Here is a 20,217-nt window from a genome sequence, read left to right on the forward strand (position 1 = left end):
TTTACGCATGTAGTACTTTGTAAGGAAACTAAAGATTATAGATAAAAAAAAAAAAAAAAAAAAAACCGTAACAGAAATATGTATTTTTGTGCTATGTATAAATTGTTAAACCAATTTGGTACACTTAAATTATATGTAATATATATATATATATATATATATATATATATATATATATACATATATATATACATATATAAAGGATATATGAAAATAAAAAAAAAGTATTTTGTTCTTTGAATCTAATGAAAAATAAATAAAAACATTAAAAAAGTAATGTTGACAAAATATCATAAAATTAACAGTATTTTTTATTAATTAATAAATATTAACATTTTGCTCAAAAAAGTACTATACAAAAGGAAAAAAAAAAATATTTACATGTGTTTTTTACATTATACCTTATTTTTTTTTTTTCAGTACTTCATAAATATGCCTATCAAAAGTTCGTATTATTTATTTTTTTTTTTTTTTAAATAAAAAAAAAAAAAATAATAAAAAATACATGTATGAAAAATTAAAAAAATTAAAATATTTATTTTAAAAAATAAATGAAAAGATTCTTTTAAAAAAAAATTATATTTAAAAAAAGTTTATAATATATTGCGAGTTATATACAAATTATTGAAAAAAAAAAAAAAAAAATAAATGAACGAAAGATAATATAAACCAAATTAAAAGAAAAAAAAAATAAAATAAAAAAAAAACTATATTAACAGGAGAAAAAAAAAAAAAAAAAGAGTAACAAGCATTCTATTTGTTAAATATTTTTATATGCATTTTCTTTTTATTTAAAATTTTTTTTTTATTTTATAAAATGTTAAATCATTGATAGAAATTTATATAATTTTAATTTTTATATATAGTTTAAAATATTTATAGAAAAAAAAAAAAAAGAAAAATGAATAAAATTGCTGACAATCCTATCCCCTCATAGGTTGATAGTTAATTCATGTTCAGTTGTGCTTATTTCTTTTGAAAAAGTATTGTCCTTTTATTATCTGAAAAATTTAATTTTTATAATATTATTTAAAGTTGTAATTTAAATTAATTTTAAAAATATTTATGTTAGTAATTCATTTTTTTAATTTTACATATTCAAATAAATAGAAATATCACCCTCCCTTATCCTAAATAAAAAAAAAAAAAAAGAAAAAAACAGTTGTAGGAGTATTGTAATAATTCAAAGTAAACACATATAATATATATATATATATATATATATATATAAAGGAGTAGTATATCTGAAGATATATAGAAGTATACAATAAAAAAAGAAAAGAAAAGGGATATCATTATAAGGAAATAACAAAAAAAGGTAATTATTATATAAAAAAACTAGTGTTATTACAATTTATTTTTAATTGTTTTATATTTCTTTTTTATTAATTTTATTCAATTTTTTTTTTTTTTTTTTTATCATTATACTTAATCCTTTTTATTTTCATTTTACTTAAATATATATATATATATATATATATATATATTGCTTATTTAATTTTTATTTATTTTATTGCATGTGTTTGATGAATTTACATATATGTATTTTTTTACTTTTATTATTTTTTATAATTGTACATACATATATTTATCCTTTATATATATATATATATATAGACAAAATGGGAAGAAAAGCAAATAACTCGTCTACTTTAGAAGAAAAAACCTTAAACAGCAGTACTATTTTAGGTAATAACATAAAAGAAAACTATATAAATGAAAAGAAGCAACCAGGATCAAAATTAAACGAAAAGAAAACTAACAAATCCGCAGAGTTAACACACAATGTACAACTCAATGGAAACATTCAGAAAAAAAAAGAAAACAATTTAGAGAATAAGAAAATAAATAATGTAGAAGAAAATTGTGTAATTAAAACTAAAGAAAATAAATCAGAAGGAAATAGTGGACTACAGAAAAAGAAAAAAACAAATAAAAAAACAAAGAAGGATGATAATAATAAATCTAATGAAGATTTAATAGAAGAAGCAAAAAAGGAAGCAAAAGAAACTAGTGAAAAGGCAAAGGATGGTAACATAATTGGAGAAAATATTAAAAAAGAGGATGATAATAATAGTAAGGAAAAAAGTAAAGACGGAAAGGAGAAAAAAGAAGAGGAAAAAAAGGATTCAAAAAAAGATATAAAATTGAAAGAAGATGAAAGAAAAAAAATGGAAAATGAATTAAATAAGAAATTTTTAAAAATAACAAAAATAGATAATTTTAAAAATATTAATGACAAAATGGAAGCAGAAATGAAGAGAAAAACAGAAATTGAATTATTAATTAGTTCAATCAACACATCAGTATCAAAATCAAATGCACAAACACCTAGGCCAATTAACATGAAATTATCTTCAGTAGATATTGAAAATAAAATTAAGGAAGCTAAATTAAAAAAAAAGAAGATTAACCCAAAAAATTTAGAAGAAGTTGAAGAAGTAAATACATATATTAATTATCTAGAAGAACAATTAAACATCACAAAAAATTACGAAAATTTTAAAAATTTTCAAAATCGTTTAGTTACTTTAAAGAAATCTTGTGAGGAAAAATTAAAAGAAAATTTAAAAATTATAAACGAAATAAAAATACAAGAAAAGAAATTAAAATCAGTAGAAAAAATAATTAAATTGAAAAAAGAAAAACAAAATATTCAAGTAAAGGAATCAGATGTAATCAACAAAGAATATTCACTCCCTACTGATAAATATACTACATTAATTAAACCTTATAATTTTATGAATAGAATCCAAAGCAAACACTTTGTTTATGTAGATAAAATTAATAATAATAATTTTGATAAAGTATGTTTATACATAACAGGTTGTAAGGATGATGTGGAAAATTTTATTACTTATTTAAAAAACATTGATTTTACTGAAAAAAATTATGTGCATCTAAGTAATAAAGTATTTAAAATTATGCTGAATATTTGTGAAGGAAGTTTTAAAAAGATGGAGGATGATACAAACGTTTTTGTCCATGTAGATAATGATACTCTTTATTACTGTGGAATGAAAGGAGATGTAGAAAATTTAAAAGAATTAATAGAAAGAGCAATAAATGAAAAAAATTCTAACACAAAAAATGTTACAAAGAACATCAAATTAGATTCTGTTTTAGCTAGAGGATTTAATAAAGGTCTTTTGAAGGATATAGAGAATAAAACTAACACATTAATTAGAATGAACTATGATTCTAAAACTTTCGAGGCATCAGCTACTATTAAAGGAAGTAAGAGTAGTGATATAGAAGAAGCAGAAGGAAAATTAAATGATATTTTTAAGAATTTGGATTCAGAATTCGTAAAATTTGAAGAAAGAGAATTATTTTCTTTATATAAGAAATGTTCTTATGAATTAAACGAAATAAGAAAAAATTTAAATTTATTTATTATTAGACATGACAATGGTATTAGTTTGGTAGGAAAAAAAGAAAACATAAATAAAGCTTTAGAAATATTAGATTATGCAAAAAGTATTATATCCAATAAAACAGTTAAAAAGAAACTAACAGAAGAAGAAGCCTTTTTATTTAATGCTAATTATAGAAGTTATATAAAATCAAAAACAGGTGCAGAAGTGAAAATATTTAACAAGAGTAATTATAAGGAATTAAATATAAGTGGAAACAAAAATGATATAGATAAGGCTTTGCAAATGATTGAGGATTTATTAAAAAAGAGAAAATGTACAGAAGTAGAAATTAATGAAAAAGTTATTGCATTATTATTATCATCTAAAGCACAAAAAATTAAAGAAATAGAAAAAGACACTTCTACAAGTATTCAGATTAATAAAACTAATCACATAGCTCAAATATATGGGCATGAAGATAAAATTCATTTAGCAAAAGATATCTTAGAAAATTTAGTATTATCAGAAAGTAAAGAAAGTAAATTTATACCAAATAATTTATATGTGACAGTAGAAATGTCCGTAGAAACAGAACATATTGGTAGTATTATAGGAAAGAAAGGAAGAACAATTAATAAAATTCAGGAGGAAACATTTGCTAAGAAAATACATATAGATAAAGAAAATAAAAAAATTTATATACATGGAACACAAAAAACAGTAGATGCTGCTCAAAAAGAAATTTTAAAAATATTAAATAGGAGCAAAGATGACAATTCTTATTATGACAGATACAAGCATTCTAGCAATTCTGTTTCAGCTCATAGAAAATCTCACAAAAGTACAAGATCAGGTAGATCTAATTATCGTTCAGAGTCATCAAAAAATGGTGTTTACATAAATACAAACGATGAGAAAGCTTTCCCAAGTCTTCATGATGTAACTAATATTCAAACGAAAAAAAACAAAAAATCTGCAAATCAAGCAAACATAAAAAGACAGGATGAGCAACCAGAAGTAAATGAAAATGAATAAAAGATGGAAACTTTTATCCATTTTTTTTTACATATATATATATACATTGTATAAATATATATGTATACATTAATTTTTATTCATTTTCAAATTAAAATTTATATCTACTCAATTTATACATGTGTATTTAATTACTGCATGTGTTAAACAAAATAAAAATATCAAAAAAATTAAATAATTAAAAAAAATAAATAAAATAAAATAATAAAAAAAATTAATAAAATAGATTTAAAAAAAGGTAAAAAAAAAATAAAAAAAAAATAAAAAATTAAAAAAATATATATATTCATATAAAAACAAAAATAAATGAAAATATAAAATTTAAAATGGAGATTTACTGTAAACATGTATGGGCGTATATATATATATATATATATATATATATATATATATATATATATATATATATATATAATATACATATATGTTAATATACAAAAATACTTCTATATACATAATATTTATATTTATAAATAATATATATACATATTTATACTTATATTTTTTTTTTTTTTTTTACGAACTTAATTGTATTGTTTAATTTTTAACATTTTATTAAAAATGCACTTAATTTATTTCATGAACTAAAAAAAAAATAAATACAAAACTTTTAAACTTAAATTTAACTTTTATATTACCTGCATAAATATAAGATTATTGAACTTATAAAAAATATAAAGAGAAAAAATTTCAAGAAAAAAAAAATATTATAAAATTACATTAACATATATATATAATTTTATTATTCTTATTTAATAAATTTGGCCTTTCAACTATATTTATAATTTACTTCAGACACCTTGTGATTTTTTTTTTTTTTTTTTTATTTATATAGATACATATATGTACAAATATTGTACATATATATGTGAGCATCATAGTGTTGTATTTTTTTTTTTTTTTTGGTTTATTTTATTAAAATATATATATATGAAATATAAGAGATATAATGATATTAGAAATTCACTTCTTATATTATCAAATATATATATATGAATTTCAATAAATTTCCTTATCTTCTAAAGTGAAGCATTTAAAAAATAAAAAAATTAATATTTTTATGAAAATATATAATAATTTTAAATGGCAAAGTAAATTAAAGAATACTTATATATATTTTTAAATAATTTAATAGGATTTTGTAAATTTTTTTTTTTTTTCCAAATAACTTAAAAATTAAAAAATTTAAAGTGAACTATAATTAAAATTATTAGAAAATGAGAATATAATTATAATGGTAATATGAATAATAATAATAAAAGATCTATAACTTTTTTTTAAAAAAAAAAGAAAAAGTTGAATAAATATTTACCTGTATTTTTGCTCTAGTAAGAGAACATAAAAATTCTATATATTTTCATTTATTACGAAAAATAAATATAAAGCAAATTACTTAAAAAATATATTAAACTTAAAAAAAAAAAAAAACACCACTAATAAAGTTAGAAATTATTTTTTTATTTGTTGAAAATGTTTTGTTAATATCATCATTTTGTCAGTTGCATCATAAAGTCCAGATAAAAAATTGTCTTTTTCCCATCTACTCCATTTTCTACTCACTTTGTTCAGACAATACTAAATAAAAAAGAGTATTCGCATGTATATATATTTATAATAAAACATTTATATATTTTATAATAGTGTGAACATGTATATTTATAAAATTATAATAATATGATTATACATTTATATTTGCTTGATTTCATATTAATATATATATGAATAACCTCAAAATATTTTTAATTTTTAATTTTTTTTTTTTTTTTTTCAATTTTATTTCTCTTAATTATTGTATATTATATATATTTTTAAGTATATTATTAAATATTTTCTCACTTCGAAGTTAGAAACATCAGAAACATATGTTGATGATTTTAGTTTTTTGAATATATTCAGATATTTACAAATACTGTTTAATAAATGTTCTTTTGATAAATGAAAGTTCTTATAAAATACATACGAATGAGCCAAAAATTCTATAAAAAAAAATAAATAAAATAATAAATTGAATTATTGGAATACGAAGGCTTTCAAATTTATTTACTTTTACTCATATAAAATAGAAATTTAATATTTTAATTTATATATAAAATTAAATATTTAATAATTCTTCATATTTTTAAATGATATAATTAAAATCATTTTGTTTTTTTTGAATAATATATTTTCATTTTATTATCATTACTTAATTTGTTTCTTTCACATAATTCTTCAAGATGATAAATATATTCTATACCATATTGGCTAACTGTTATATCACCTGAATTCTAAAAAAAAAAAAAGCAATTAATAAAATTTCTATAACAAATTATATATACAATATAATCTTTTTTTTTTTTTTTCAATCATCTTATTCTTAAAAAAAAATATTACATCAACTAAAGAGGATATATAAATAATATCATTGTAAAGATAATTAGTTAATTGCATAGGTCCCATATATACAAGGGATGAAAAATCCTTTTTATGAATTATAAAAGCTTCATCAATTTTTAAAAAAATGTTATACAAATCAATTAAAAATTGTAAAAATGTCTATAAAAATAAATTTATATATAAATATAAAAATAAATATATAATATAATATAATATAATAATAATATAATATAACAAAATGATAATAATAATATTAAATCTAATATAGAGTTAAGTGATACTATATATTTTTTATTTAAAAAAATTTTTATTTTTAATTATATACTTGTCTGGTAAAAAGAATATTATAATCATTAATATCTCTAAATAATAATTTGTATTTTTCTTTTTCTTTTAATTTTTCATTTTCTATTTTAGCTAGTGTTGGCAATACTTCATTTCTCACAAAAAGACTTAAAAAAAAAAAAAAAGAATAATATATGTATAAGATATATAATTTGTTATAATAATTTATAAAAAAAAAAAAAAAAAATTTTTTTTTTATTAAATAATTACAAATTTTCATGATAATTATATTTATCTTTTAAATTATAATTAATATTATTTTTCTCAGGTCCACTTCTTTTTCTATATTCTTTTATTCTCTGAAGCTGTATTTCCTTAAAATTAATAAATTTCTTAGCATTAAGATGATATTTTTGTTTGCATTTTAAAACATTTATAAATACTAAATTATTTTTGTTGTTCTTTTTATATATAATATTATAAATCTTTCTATTATAAACATTAGAAATAAATATATTAAGGCAAATAAGTAAAATTATTTTAATCATATTTTAAATTTCTAACATTTTAATTTATCATATTTCTAATTATGTATTTATCTATTAATCATTTTTTTTAACATAATAAAAAATATAAAAAAAATTTTCACTTTTTTATATTAATTTTTTTTTATAATACATTGTTGCATATGAAAATATACCTATATAAATATTTTTTATTACTCTTATATTTATTTTTTTTTTTTTTTTGTTATTCGTAAAAAAAAAAATTTTAATGCTGTAATATAAATAATGAACACAAATGATTTTTTTTTTTTTTCTTTAACAGAATATCTTTTGCTATTCCATTATTATATATATATATATACATTTTTTTTTTTTTAACAAAATGTAAAAAGTGTAAATTATGTGGTATTGCATATTATTTCTTAATTTTGTTTTCTTTAAATAAGAATATGCATTTGTTTAACATCAATTTGAACATGACTTACCGCTTAATAAAAATTTGCAACATAAGCAAATTAAAAAATAAAACGTATTTAAGTTTATAAAAAGTTTATGAAGTTATTTATGCTTATTGTTTTCGTATTACATTGAATTTTAGTAATGTTTTTATACTGCTATTTTTTTTTTTTAATTATTACAACTGATTGATAAAAACACAAAAATATGTCTTTTGAATTTTCTAGAATTAAGTCAAAATATATATAGTATCAGGTAAAATAAAGATTTTGCGTTAAATTGATTAAAAAATTTACTTTTTCTTTTTTTTTATAAAGATAAAAATTAAAAAAAAAAAAAAATAAAAGTAATATAGAAAAAGAATTAAATATAAACGAAAAATAAAAATCATTTTCAGGATGGATAATGAAAATGTAAATTTAAGAAATGATGATTTAGATAAGCAAAAAAAAGAAGTAAAAAATAGTTCTGATAATAATTTTTATGAGTCTAATTACATTCATAAAGGAGAAAATAGTAAAAAAACTGAAAATATATTATATATGAATTATAAAGAAGAATTTTTAAAAAAAAATGGGGTTAATATTCAGTTAGATATGTTTAATTCAAACGAAAAAAATAAAACCTTAAATTATGACAATAACATAATAACTAATGATGTTAATAAAAAGCAAGCAATAGACTTACATAAAGATGTAAATGATAAAGAATATAAAAATGATGAAGACAAAAAAATTGATAAAAATATAAAAAATGAAGAAAATATAAACATTGATAAAAATATAAAAAATGAAGAAAATATAAACATTGACAAACATATAAAAAACGATGAAGATATAAAAACTAATAAAAATATAAAAAATGATGAAGAAATAAAAACCGATAAACATATAAAAAATGATAACAATAAAGAGAAAAGAAAAAAAAACAAAAAAGTAATGAATATAAATTATATAGTTCAATATAACAGATATAAACCAACTAGGATAGATGTATTTAAAAAAAGAACAATTAATTCATTTATAAAAAAAAATCAAAATCAATATATAAATTGTAATTTCCGATATTATGTATCAGAAAAAGATTATTTAATACAAAATATTATTGGTGAAAACATTAAATGGGATAAAATTGAAAAAGTTGATTATATAATTTTTGATAATACTTCTATATCATGCCCAATTTGTCTTGAAAATAATATCATCTCACCAAGAATTACAAAGTGTAGGCATATCTTTTGTTTTTTTTGCATTTTGAAATATTTTATTGAAGAAGAAAAAAAAACATGGAAAAGATGTCCAATATGTTTTGAAATAATAAATGAAAATGATTTAAGAATGGTGAAATTTCATTATGTCAAAAATTATAATATTGACGATAGTATAAGTCTCTGTTTATTATACACAGAAAATAATAAAATAAATTTAAAATCAGATAAATTATGTTTCAATAACAATTTTGATATAACAAATAAAAATTTCGTTAAAAATAACAAGGTAATAGATTATAAATATTTCGTAAACATTGATTATATGAATAAAAATTTAACAAGTGTTAGTCAAAATCATTCTGATCAAGTTATAAAATTAAATTTAAATTTAGGTGTTCAGTTTTCTAAAATTTTCTATATATATAATCCATTGGCCATATGGATAAAGGATTTGTCTATTTTTAATTTTATCTTAACTAATAAAAAAATGAAATCTTTTATATCAGATGTAAATGTCATAGAAAAAGCAATATTAGATATTAAATTAAGGATGAGCGATTATTTAAATATACCTGTAGAAAAATTGAACCCTGAATTAAATATAGATGAGGAATATTTTGATTCCTTTTATTTATATGATAATTTAGCTCATGACGTTTATGTAATATAATATTTATATCTTTATATACATTTAAAAAAATTATTATAAAAAATATAAAAATTAAAGAATAATTTATCTAATTTATTTTCTTTTGATAACATGTTTTAAATTAAATCATAATACACATGATAATTATCTTTTTCTACAAGGTTCCATTTTTTTCTTTTAACTATTAGGATAGTATTGAACAAATAAAAAAAGAAATGAAATTAGAAATTGAATTATCAGAATACAAAAAAATAACAAAAGATAAAGAATTTCATATTGATTCGGAGAAAAATAATGATAGTGATTTAATTAATTTAAAAGATTTAAATCGTTAAAATAAAAAACATATATATATATATTTTAACATACCAAATATATTCAATTATACAAACTTTTTATTAAATTTATTTATAGAAGTATACTTTTATCAATGCATAGATGGCCAATGTATTTATTTAGATCCATTCATATTAAAGTACGTTAAAAAAAAATGGAATGAAATAAAAGTATTTATCTTAATCAATATCATACATATGTCTTTGTTTACTTTTGATATTTTGCTTCTTTTATTATTTTTTAGATTACTATTTTATGAATATGGTTATAACGTGAATGAATTGCCAACGTTTTTGTATAACAAAAAAATTACATACATAGATTCATTTGAACTAGATGAAAAAATTAGAAAAAGGTATTATAATTAAAGCTATATATTTCAATTTTTTTTTTTATTTTCCTTAACAATTAATTATTTTTATTATTATAGATATTGTATTTTATCTCATTTACCTCTAGGAGTTAATATTATGTTCGTATCATTAAATTTAGGTTATTATAATACATATGCTCTCTTAAAATTTTTTCTTATTCATTATAATTTTATTTTGCTTTTAATTATATACCATGTCTTCTTGTGTATATATATATATATATATTTTTTTTTATCTAGACGATATGTTATCAGAAAGAACAAAAAATCATTTTTCAGTAATTTAAATTATAATGAAGTATATATTTATTTATTTTATTTTTTTTTTTTTTTTACATTAATTCATGTGACTTTAATTTGTCATATGCAGAAGGAAATATCTATAAGAAAAGCTAAGCACATTAATATTTTAAAAAAAAAAAAAAAGGAAGAAAATCACTTTAAACTTTTAGCTGTAATAAAATAAAAAGGAAAAAAAAAAAAAAAATGTTATTTACTTTAGTATATATATTCAATTTCACAGGAAGAAGAAATTGAAAGAAAAGAAAAAAGTTATTGGAATTTATCTAGTAACAAAATGAATATAGAATATGACTCAAATAATATAGGCTCTAATACATTAAAGTATATAAAAACTTAGAAAAAAAAAATATGTGTATGAATAAATATATATATATATATATATATATATATGAGTAAACTTTTTTTTTATAATATTCATATATAATTTTGTTCCATTTTTAATCTCATTACGATTTTAATTAAAATTTCACTTATTAATACTAATATATATAGTAAATTTTTTTTTTTATTAAATTATACTAAGTTTTTATAATGATTTAAAAGAAGAAAAATATTTACATGGAGAATTAAGTGATGACACATTATTCAAATATGATGATTTTTTAATAGAAAAAAAATTAATCAAAACTAATTCAAAGGAAGCCAATTACAATACTAAAAATAGAGCAGATATTGCGAAGAATATGAATAAAAAAAATATGAAAAATGAATCAAAAAGAAATAACTCAAAAAATATTATAAAAAATAAGAACAAAAATATTACTACTAGCAAAATTGAAATAAACAATGTGAAGAATGAAAATAATCAATTACCTAAAAGGAGTTTTCTTGAAATAGCTAAAACAAAATGTGATGTTAATGTAAATAAAGCGCAAGTTACTAAAAAAAAAGAAGAAAAATTATCTATAGGATCTGGTTCAGTAAGTATTAATTTGTTAGATTTAATCAATAGCAAGGAATCTCAAAAAAAAAAAAAAAAAAAATAATTTCATTAAAAGAAATATATTTTTATTATTTTAAAAATGATCTCATTTATATTTAATATGCTTATTAATTTTTAAATTAAAAAAAAAAATTAATAGAATGCACATAGAAATATGTTTGATTTTTATATTTCATAAATAATTATTTTTTTTTTAATTTTATTTCTTTTTAAATATCATTACCAACTTTATATTATTTTATACTTTCAGCTCTCTATATATACATATATTCATTATAATTTTTCGTTGTTTAGAATTTATTATTTTTAACCCTATTTTTATGTTTTATTATTTAGTTATTTTTTTATCATAAATTTATTTGTTTATTTTCTATGATAAAATATTTAGATAATAAAAATTACTATTGTTTTAATTTTAACTTTTTTTTTTTTTTTTTTTTGTTTCTTATAATTCTTTTTTTTATGTACAACTTGTAAAGGTCTCATACTTTTAATTTTTAAACTTACTTTCTAAATTACTTTTTCTTAAAATATTTTAGTCATATAACATTGCTACAACATTCTTTTATAATTAGATATACACATTTTTATTTTTACAATAAAGTTATAAGAATATTCATGAAGCTTAAAATGCTATATATATATAGTTTGATAATTAAATTGTTTTCTCTACAATGGAAAAAAAAAAAAAGAATAATTAAAAATGTGATAAATTAAACTTTTAAAGATATATGAATTTAATAAACAGTATATCTTTCAACTAAGCTATAATATTATAATTCCTTAATAGACATAGCAAAAAAAAATTTACTCTAAGAAAAATGAAATATAAAAATAACTCTTTAATATTTTGCAACTAGCATTCTATTTTAATTTATTAATTTTGAAATTAATAAAACATATATAAGGGTGTTATATGTAATTAAGATGTTTTGTAAATATTTTAATAACAAAGTAAGAAATTTTTTTTTTTCTTTTATTTACATAAAATTTTATTGAAATACTAAGACATCACAATATTAAAATCATAAAAAAAAAAATATATATAAATAAATAAAATGATTTAAAAATACAAAAATATCAGATAATATTTTTTAAAAATAAAAAAAAAAGTACCTACTTATATTAATTAACTTAAAAATATTTCATAGAAATTGCTCTATTTATACACTCAACATATGCAAATAAGAAAAAATATGAAATGTGCTCTATAAAATATACGTATTAATTAAATCTTAGCCAATATTTCTATTTGGCATAGTTATAAATAAATAATAAAAAACTTTATGATACTCATAAAGAAAAAAAAAGAATAAGAATGTTATTTAATAGTATGAATATTCGTCATTTTATAGCAATATTTTTCAATATAAAAAAAAAAAAGAGTACATTTGATTGCCTAAAATACAATGTATTTTTGAACATTAAATATTTTCTTTAAATATAATGCTTTTTTTCCTAGGATATAATTAAATGAAAACGTATCTTATATAATTAAATACAAAACTTAATTATAATATTTTAAAAAATAAAAAAAAAAAAACTGGTAATACTTAAAAAAATAAAATTTTAAAAACTATATAAAAAAGAAAAATAATAATTATGCATTAAAAATAAACATAAAAATAATGAAAGAAATAAAATTCTTTTTAAATAACAAATAAAAATTAAAGGATTCAATAAAAAATTTTGAATTTAAAAGAATTTATAAAGAATACTATAATAATTTTAATTAAATAATAGACTTATAAGTATATTTATTATTTTAATTTTAAAAAAAAATTAATTAAAAGTTAGGACTAGATGAAAACTAAAAGAACATATATATGGGATTCTATTTTTATTGTTCTGATTTATCAATATTTTGTAAATATTCTTTTTCTAAAAATGCTTGTTTTGATGCTTCTAATTTATCTTTTAATTGAATATAAAACATAATATTATTATTTGCTATTCCTTTCGCTAATGATTTCTCTTCTATTTTTTTTGTAAGTATTGCTATTTTATCATCAAGAAGTTTTATTTTTTCTTCATTTGTAAAAGAAGAATATAAAATATGAGCTCTTTGCTTATGTGTAATATTTTCATCATTTTCTTGTAAATTTTCTTCAAATTGTTCTTCGTCTTCTTCTAAAAATTCAAAGGAATCCTCTAATAGTTCTCTATATACTTTATCGATTTTAAATATTTTTGTGTTATCATTTTTTTCTTCCCTTACACTATACCCTAAATCTTTATATAAACTACTTACCGAAATATTACGATTAAATAAATTAACTTCATTATTATTTTCCTCCATTTTTTTTTTTAAATCATTTGCATCAGAAAATTCACTTTTCTTTTGCAGTTTCATCAGCCAATAAATGTTTTGCTTCTTTCTATTAGATTGTCTTTTGAATAAAATCGATTGAGTAACTTTTTTTTCTAAATTTAAACGATCTTTTAATATAGCTTTTCTTTTTTTATCTTCTAGTATTCTATTTCTAATATGTTCTCTTCTTTTTCTTTTATCTTCTTTTGTTTGTAATAATAACTTCAATTGTTTGTTTCTCTCTTCATTAGTAACTTCACTCAACTTATGTAAATACTGTGCTCTATAAATTTTTCGTAAATCTCTCATTTGACGTTCCCACATATATAATTCACATTGATAAGGCGTGATTCCATTATACATTTTATTATACAGTTGTTGATATACACTTTCATTTGATAATAAAAATTCTAATCTTCTATCTAATACTTCCTTACTAACTTTTGGTGGTTCTATGGCTTCTAATATTTTTTCTTTCGTTCCTATTTTTGCTCTAGGAACTATGCGAGGTAAGCCAATTTCGCAAAATAATTTTTCTTTTTCTTTTAACCTTACTAATCTTTTTACAGGATTACAAAATGGTCCTATTTTTCTTTGCGGTTTTTCTCTTAATTGTGCTCTTTTGAACTTACCTAAATAAATATTCAATTATTTATATAAAGTGAATATAATAATATAAAAAACTATATATAGAAAAATAAAAATAATGAAACTAATTTTACGAAATAAGTGAAAAAATGAAACAAATAAATTAAATAACTAATGTGCATTTAAAATTTTTTTTTTCAGCTTTTATATTTTACCAAATACTCGCATAAACCTAGATGCATATAATATTCTATTAAAATTATTTATATAACTCATTATATATATTCATATATTTCTTATTTTTTTTTTTTTAAATCAATTATTATATATTTTAAATTAAAGAATAAAATGAATATTATATATAATAATTTTTATTCATTTTATATTTCTTACATTATTTTGTCATTTTCATTTTAAAAAAGTTTAATTAAAATTGTGTAAATTTAATTTATATATATATATATTTAACTCATTTATATATTTGTTCATATATATTTATGCATATTTTACTTTATATATTTAACTAATTAATTATTTATTTATTTTATTTATTTATTTATTTTATTTTATTTTATTTTATTTTCATTTTGTATTATTTTTTCTATTTTTTTTTATGTATTTAAAAAATAAAAAGTAAAATGTAAAAAGATTAAAATTTGATTTTAAAAAATATTAAATTATATTTAAAGCTAATTAAAAAAAAAAAAAAAAAAGTTAAAAGAATCTATTAAGTTATAACATATTATCATTATTTATAATTAATGAAAGTATTTTATTACTACTTTTACAATATATTTTTTATCCTAATATTTTACATAAACTTAATTTGTTTGTATTGTATACTTTGAATATTCATGCACCTGGTTACAGGATTAAAAAAAAAAAAAATTTACAATGACAAATTGATAGCACACACATATTTATGACAACAGAGCAGCTGCACTATATTCTAAAAATATTTTCATTTGTTTTTTTAATTTTGTTTTTAAAGATACTTAGAATATTTCTGGTTTTAAAATTTTCCTTATGTTTTTAAAATTTGAAAATTGTCTATTTAAGATTTTAACTTTCAAAAGAAGTCAAAGGTAATAAAATACTTACTTTCAATGTAATTCCTTTTTTAATTTAGAAAAAGTGATAAATACAATTTGTAAAATTAAACTATTAAAACTAAAAATTTATAATAAAATGTAATTTTCCGTAAATACCAATTATTCTTTCATATTATAAAAAAACAATAGAAAAATATAATATTAATATTCCTCTATAAAATAAAAATTTTTATGATAATCTAAAAACACAATATACATTTTTCGTATTTATTTACTATTAAATATTTGGTTCATGTACAATTAGAAAAAAAAAATATATATATATATATATTTATATATATATATAATAATGAAAAAGTTATTCTTTTTTTTATTTATTTGTATTTTCAAAATATGGACTGAAAAAGCTAAAGCTTCTAAATTTATAAGTCTTAAGAAAAAAAAAAATGCAAACTCAATTGAAGTAAACCATTTAAATAATAGGGAACATACAAATTATAGTTTTCTTATGAATAAAAAAGAAAATGATGATGAAAAAGAAGATAAAGATCATAATTTAAAAAAAGATAAAGAAGGAGATGAAAATAATTCAAATGAAAGAAAACATGAAGAAGAAAATTCAAATGAAAAGAAGCATGAAGAAAACTCTAATGAAAAAAGTAATGATGATAATAGTTTAAAGAAAAAAGATGAACATGTACCTGTAGAGAAAAAAATTAATAAAGAAAATTTATTAGAATATGGTACCCATGATAATGATGGAAATTTTATTCCTTCTTATAAAACATTAACTGATGAAATTCTTTCAACAAATAATTCAATGGTAATTTCATTAATTCATTATTGTAAAAATAAATAAAATTTGTTACTAATATAATAGAACTATATCTTATATTTTCTTAAAAAAAAAAAATGTATATATATACATAATAGATTAAATAAATATATACTTATATAATTAAAAAATCATGTATTAATTTAATAAACATGTTTTTATTCATATTAATAAATTTTTATTAAAGGTATTTATTAATATATATTTTTTTTTATTTTATATCTATTTAAAGGAAAGAGCATCAAGTTTCTTAAAAATTGCTTGTTCTCATATATTAAAAATTTTAGAATTTGTCCCAGAATCAAAGTTATCATCTCAGTATATAAAAGTAGAATCAAAAACTGTTTACTTAAAAGAACTCGGTATTGAATGTCAAAATATATATTTTTCATTAGAAAAATTAAGTATGTCAGTAATTGTGCTTAATTCAAAAATTAACAAATTGATATATGTAACAGAAAAGTAATTTTCATAAGAAAAAAAAAAAAATTAAAATTTTTTAGTGTCTTAAATTTTACTTTTTAGAATTATATACATCTGGATATTTGCAACATAAAAATCATATTTGTATTAATAATGTTTACTCTGAAATACTTAAATATTTTATCTCTTATAAAAATATTGGATACTTTTTTTTAAAAAAATCTCAGTTTTTTTTTTTTTCATTCTCTTGATTTTCTTTCATTTCATATATTATTATTGTTTTGTTTTTTTGTAAAGATAATATATATAAATTTTTTTTTTTTATCATTTCTAATATTTTTTATTTTGATTAATAAAAAATAACTATTGTATATATTAAATAATTTAAATAAATATTTAACATTTTAATTGATAATTTTTAAAGGAATATATATATATATATGCATATAAGAATATATTTATACATGCTTATATATTTTTATATATATGTTTTTTTTTTTTTTAATTTTTAAAAAAGTACTTAAATGTTTAATATTTTTAAACTTTTTTTTTGTTATATCTTAGTGATTTAAAAGACATATTTTTTTTAAAATTCTTTTTACATTAAAAAATTTTTAATTTAAAAAAAAAAAAAAGTTAAAGGATAAAAAAAAGTTATATAATTTTTTTTAATGTTTCATTATATATCAATATATAAAAGCGAATTCTCATGAAATTGTACAATTGTGTGTATCTATATATTCACATATTTATATATATTTATATTTTTTATTTATATATGCATAATATGTGTGTATGCTCATGAGCTTATTTGTATATTTCATCCTTATGAATCAATGTATAAAAATATATAACATGTAATTAGGTATCTATCATTTTTTTTTTATATGTGGAATAGCTGCACCATAAACATTAGGAATTGAAACAAGAAAATGTAGTCCCGGTTCTAAATCTCCAAATCCAGTTGTTCCTCCTGAATATAATCTTCTATCATAAGGATGATAACCTAATAACTCCTCTTCTTCTTGTAGTTGAAACTTAGCTTCTTCTATATATGGTGCTAGATATGGTATATAAGGGTCATAATTTTGTTCTGAAGGATGTAATAGTAGTCTTAAATAATTTAAATGAGTTCCTCTTAGCATTCTTCTATATCTTTTTATTTGTATATCTTTTGGTAATAAAGATAAAGCTCTCTCAATAACAGGATCCTTATCACTATACATATCATCATACATTAATCCTACAAAAAAAAGAAAAAAAATTTACATATTTTTAACAATGATCTAATATAAATTAATTTTTTTTTTTTTTTTAAGTAAATTATTATATTCAACTTTTTATTTATTTTATTCATTATTTTTTTCTTTATATATATATATATATATTTTTAAATTCTCTAATTATTGTGATTTATAATTCTACTTAATAAATATTTATATATTTTCATTTTCTAATATTACCATGCTCTCTTAAAAATTTTGTTGTTGCACAATATTGCCATCTTTCAAAAGGTGCTCTAATATACTTAAAATAATATGGGAAAATAAATTTTTTATAAAAGTCAGTTATTTTACTTGTTTTTTTCCTTGTTGCTTCATATTGAATTTTTGGTATTGATTTATTACCACATTTTATAATGTATTTACAAATTTCTTTATGCAAAGACATCTTTGTAAGTATATATATTTGCAACTTAATTCATTATTAAATATATTATTTCTCTTTTTTTTTTTTTTCTTTTAAATTGAACTTTTTAAATATAAAATTAAAAAAAAAGTGAATATTATATAATGTAATTTTGTTTCATAAATTAAATTAATAATCACTAAGAGAAAATTTTTTTATATAATATTATAGGTTAAAAAAAATAGTTGTATAATAATTATAATAATAAATATATAATAATATTAATAGAATCAAAAATTAAATTTATATATTTTTTGACTTTTTAATGTAATATTTTTCTTTTTCTCTAGGTTATTTTTATAAAAATTTTCTGATAAATACAAACAATTTTAATAAAATAAAAACCTTTCTATATATATTAAAATATAAAGAAAATTTTACTAAGATAAAAATATTTTTTAGTTTATAAAATTATCTTAATTCTTTTTATCTTTTACAAAATACATATTTCACATAATTTTATTTTATCAATTTTTTTTTTTTAATGAAATGTGAAAATTAGCACTCAAAAAAAAAAAAAAAAAAAATGTATATATTATTATAATACAATTAATATAAATATCTTAAAATTTCTAAAAAAAAATATAAAAATTACATAATAAATTGTAATTATATTTTTAAAATATATGAATTTAATTTTTTTTTTTTTTTTTTAAATTTAGTCAAAAATATATGTACATATAAATTAATTCTTATAAATATTAAAGTACATAAAGTTTTTATTATATGATAAATTTAATTTACAAATCATTTTAATAAATAATATATATTATCAATTAATTTAAAATATATGTTTTAATGTATAAAAAATTTCTACATTTTAAATTACCTATTTTATATATTCCTTTTTAATTTTTTTTTTTTTAATATTTTTTTTTCTTAATACTGCAAAAATAGAATATTAAATTACAAAAATTATGGAGACTATAAATAAATTTTACACGAAAAAATTTATAAACTTAGATTTTTAAATAATTATATTTATATATAATTTCTTAAAAATACAATAACTAATATGTAATTCTAAAATTCGATTTTATTTATTTTTCAAATTTATTCATAATATTAATATTTAAACGTTCCTTTTTACTTTTTATACGAGGAAACATTTTTTATTATCATATTGAAGACAAAATTAACAGCTTCATAATTACAAATAATATAAAACGTAAAATCATTTAATTTACAATAAAAAGTGGGAATTTAATTTTTTAGTTTACAAAAAAAAAAAAGGATTATGGATTTGTGTAAATAAAATTATAAAATAAAAGTAAAATAATAACAAATTTATTTTTTTTTCTTGTAATAAAAATTCTAATTGAAATAGTAAAACATTTAACATTGAAAAAGAAAAAAAATATAAGTAAATATTATGTCCACATAATAATTTAGATTTCTATGTTTCTAGAAGAGTTTTTTTTTTTAATATTATAATTAAATATACTAAAATTATTCTAATTCTATATATAATAGATTCTATAAAGTGAT

The 20,217-nt window shown here is 17.0% G+C and overlaps 6 protein-coding genes across 6 annotated transcripts; 3 read left to right on the forward strand and 3 right to left on the reverse strand.

Annotated features, from left to right (window-relative positions):
* Positions 1 to 1,622: 1,622 nt before the first annotated feature.
* PREBP (PRE-binding protein, putative) lies at positions 1,623 to 4,394 on the forward strand (the record flags this gene model as incomplete). The annotated part of the gene is made up of 1 exon (XM_028676159.1): positions 1,623 to 4,394. One exon carries the CDS (start codon positions 1,623 to 1,625, stop codon positions 4,392 to 4,394), a length of 2,772 nt encoding a protein of 923 aa, XP_028532676.1.
* Positions 4,395 to 5,843: 1,449 nt separating this feature from the next.
* Positions 5,844 to 7,603, reverse strand: HO (heme oxygenase, putative; the record flags this gene model as incomplete). The annotated part of the gene is made up of 6 exons (XM_028676160.1): positions 5,844 to 5,969; positions 6,231 to 6,370; positions 6,580 to 6,661; positions 6,768 to 6,929; positions 7,096 to 7,222; positions 7,326 to 7,603. The coding sequence occupies 6 exons, from the start codon at positions 7,601 to 7,603 to the stop codon at positions 5,844 to 5,846; spliced, it is 915 nt and encodes a 304-aa protein (XP_028532677.1).
* Positions 7,604 to 8,415: 812 nt separating this feature from the next.
* Positions 8,416 to 11,874, forward strand: PRELSG_0809900 (E3 ubiquitin-protein ligase, putative; the record flags this gene model as incomplete). The annotated part of the gene is made up of 9 exons (XM_028676161.1): positions 8,416 to 9,888; positions 10,065 to 10,206; positions 10,291 to 10,351; positions 10,457 to 10,567; positions 10,643 to 10,704; positions 10,826 to 10,863; positions 10,956 to 11,039; positions 11,109 to 11,209; positions 11,412 to 11,874. 9 exons carry the CDS (start codon positions 8,416 to 8,418, stop codon positions 11,872 to 11,874), a joined length of 2,535 nt encoding a protein of 844 aa, XP_028532678.1.
* A 1,797-nt stretch (positions 11,875 to 13,671) lies between these two features.
* On the reverse strand, positions 13,672 to 15,006 carry PRELSG_0810000 (conserved Plasmodium protein, unknown function; the record flags this gene model as incomplete). The annotated part of the gene is made up of 2 exons (XM_028676162.1): positions 13,672 to 14,774; positions 14,946 to 15,006. The coding sequence occupies 2 exons, from the start codon at positions 15,004 to 15,006 to the stop codon at positions 13,672 to 13,674; spliced, it is 1,164 nt and encodes a 387-aa protein (XP_028532679.1).
* A 1,125-nt stretch (positions 15,007 to 16,131) lies between these two features.
* On the forward strand, positions 16,132 to 17,083 carry PRELSG_0810100 (conserved Plasmodium protein, unknown function; the record flags this gene model as incomplete). Its single annotated transcript, XM_028676163.1, has 2 exons — positions 16,132 to 16,605; positions 16,850 to 17,083. 2 exons carry the CDS (start codon positions 16,132 to 16,134, stop codon positions 17,081 to 17,083), a joined length of 708 nt encoding a protein of 235 aa, XP_028532680.1.
* Positions 17,084 to 17,912: 829 nt separating this feature from the next.
* Positions 17,913 to 18,711, reverse strand: PRELSG_0810200 (ubiquinol-cytochrome c reductase complex subunit, putative; the record flags this gene model as incomplete). The annotated part of the gene is made up of 2 exons (XM_028676164.1): positions 17,913 to 18,283; positions 18,504 to 18,711. 2 exons carry the CDS (start codon positions 18,709 to 18,711, stop codon positions 17,913 to 17,915), a joined length of 579 nt encoding a protein of 192 aa, XP_028532681.1.
* Between the last annotated feature and the right edge of the window lie 1,506 nt (positions 18,712 to 20,217).

This window comes from Plasmodium relictum, assembly GCF_900005765.1.
Source record: "Plasmodium relictum strain SGS1 genome assembly, chromosome: 8".
NCBI classification, from domain to species: Eukaryota; Apicomplexa; class Aconoidasida; order Haemosporida; family Plasmodiidae; genus Plasmodium; species Plasmodium relictum.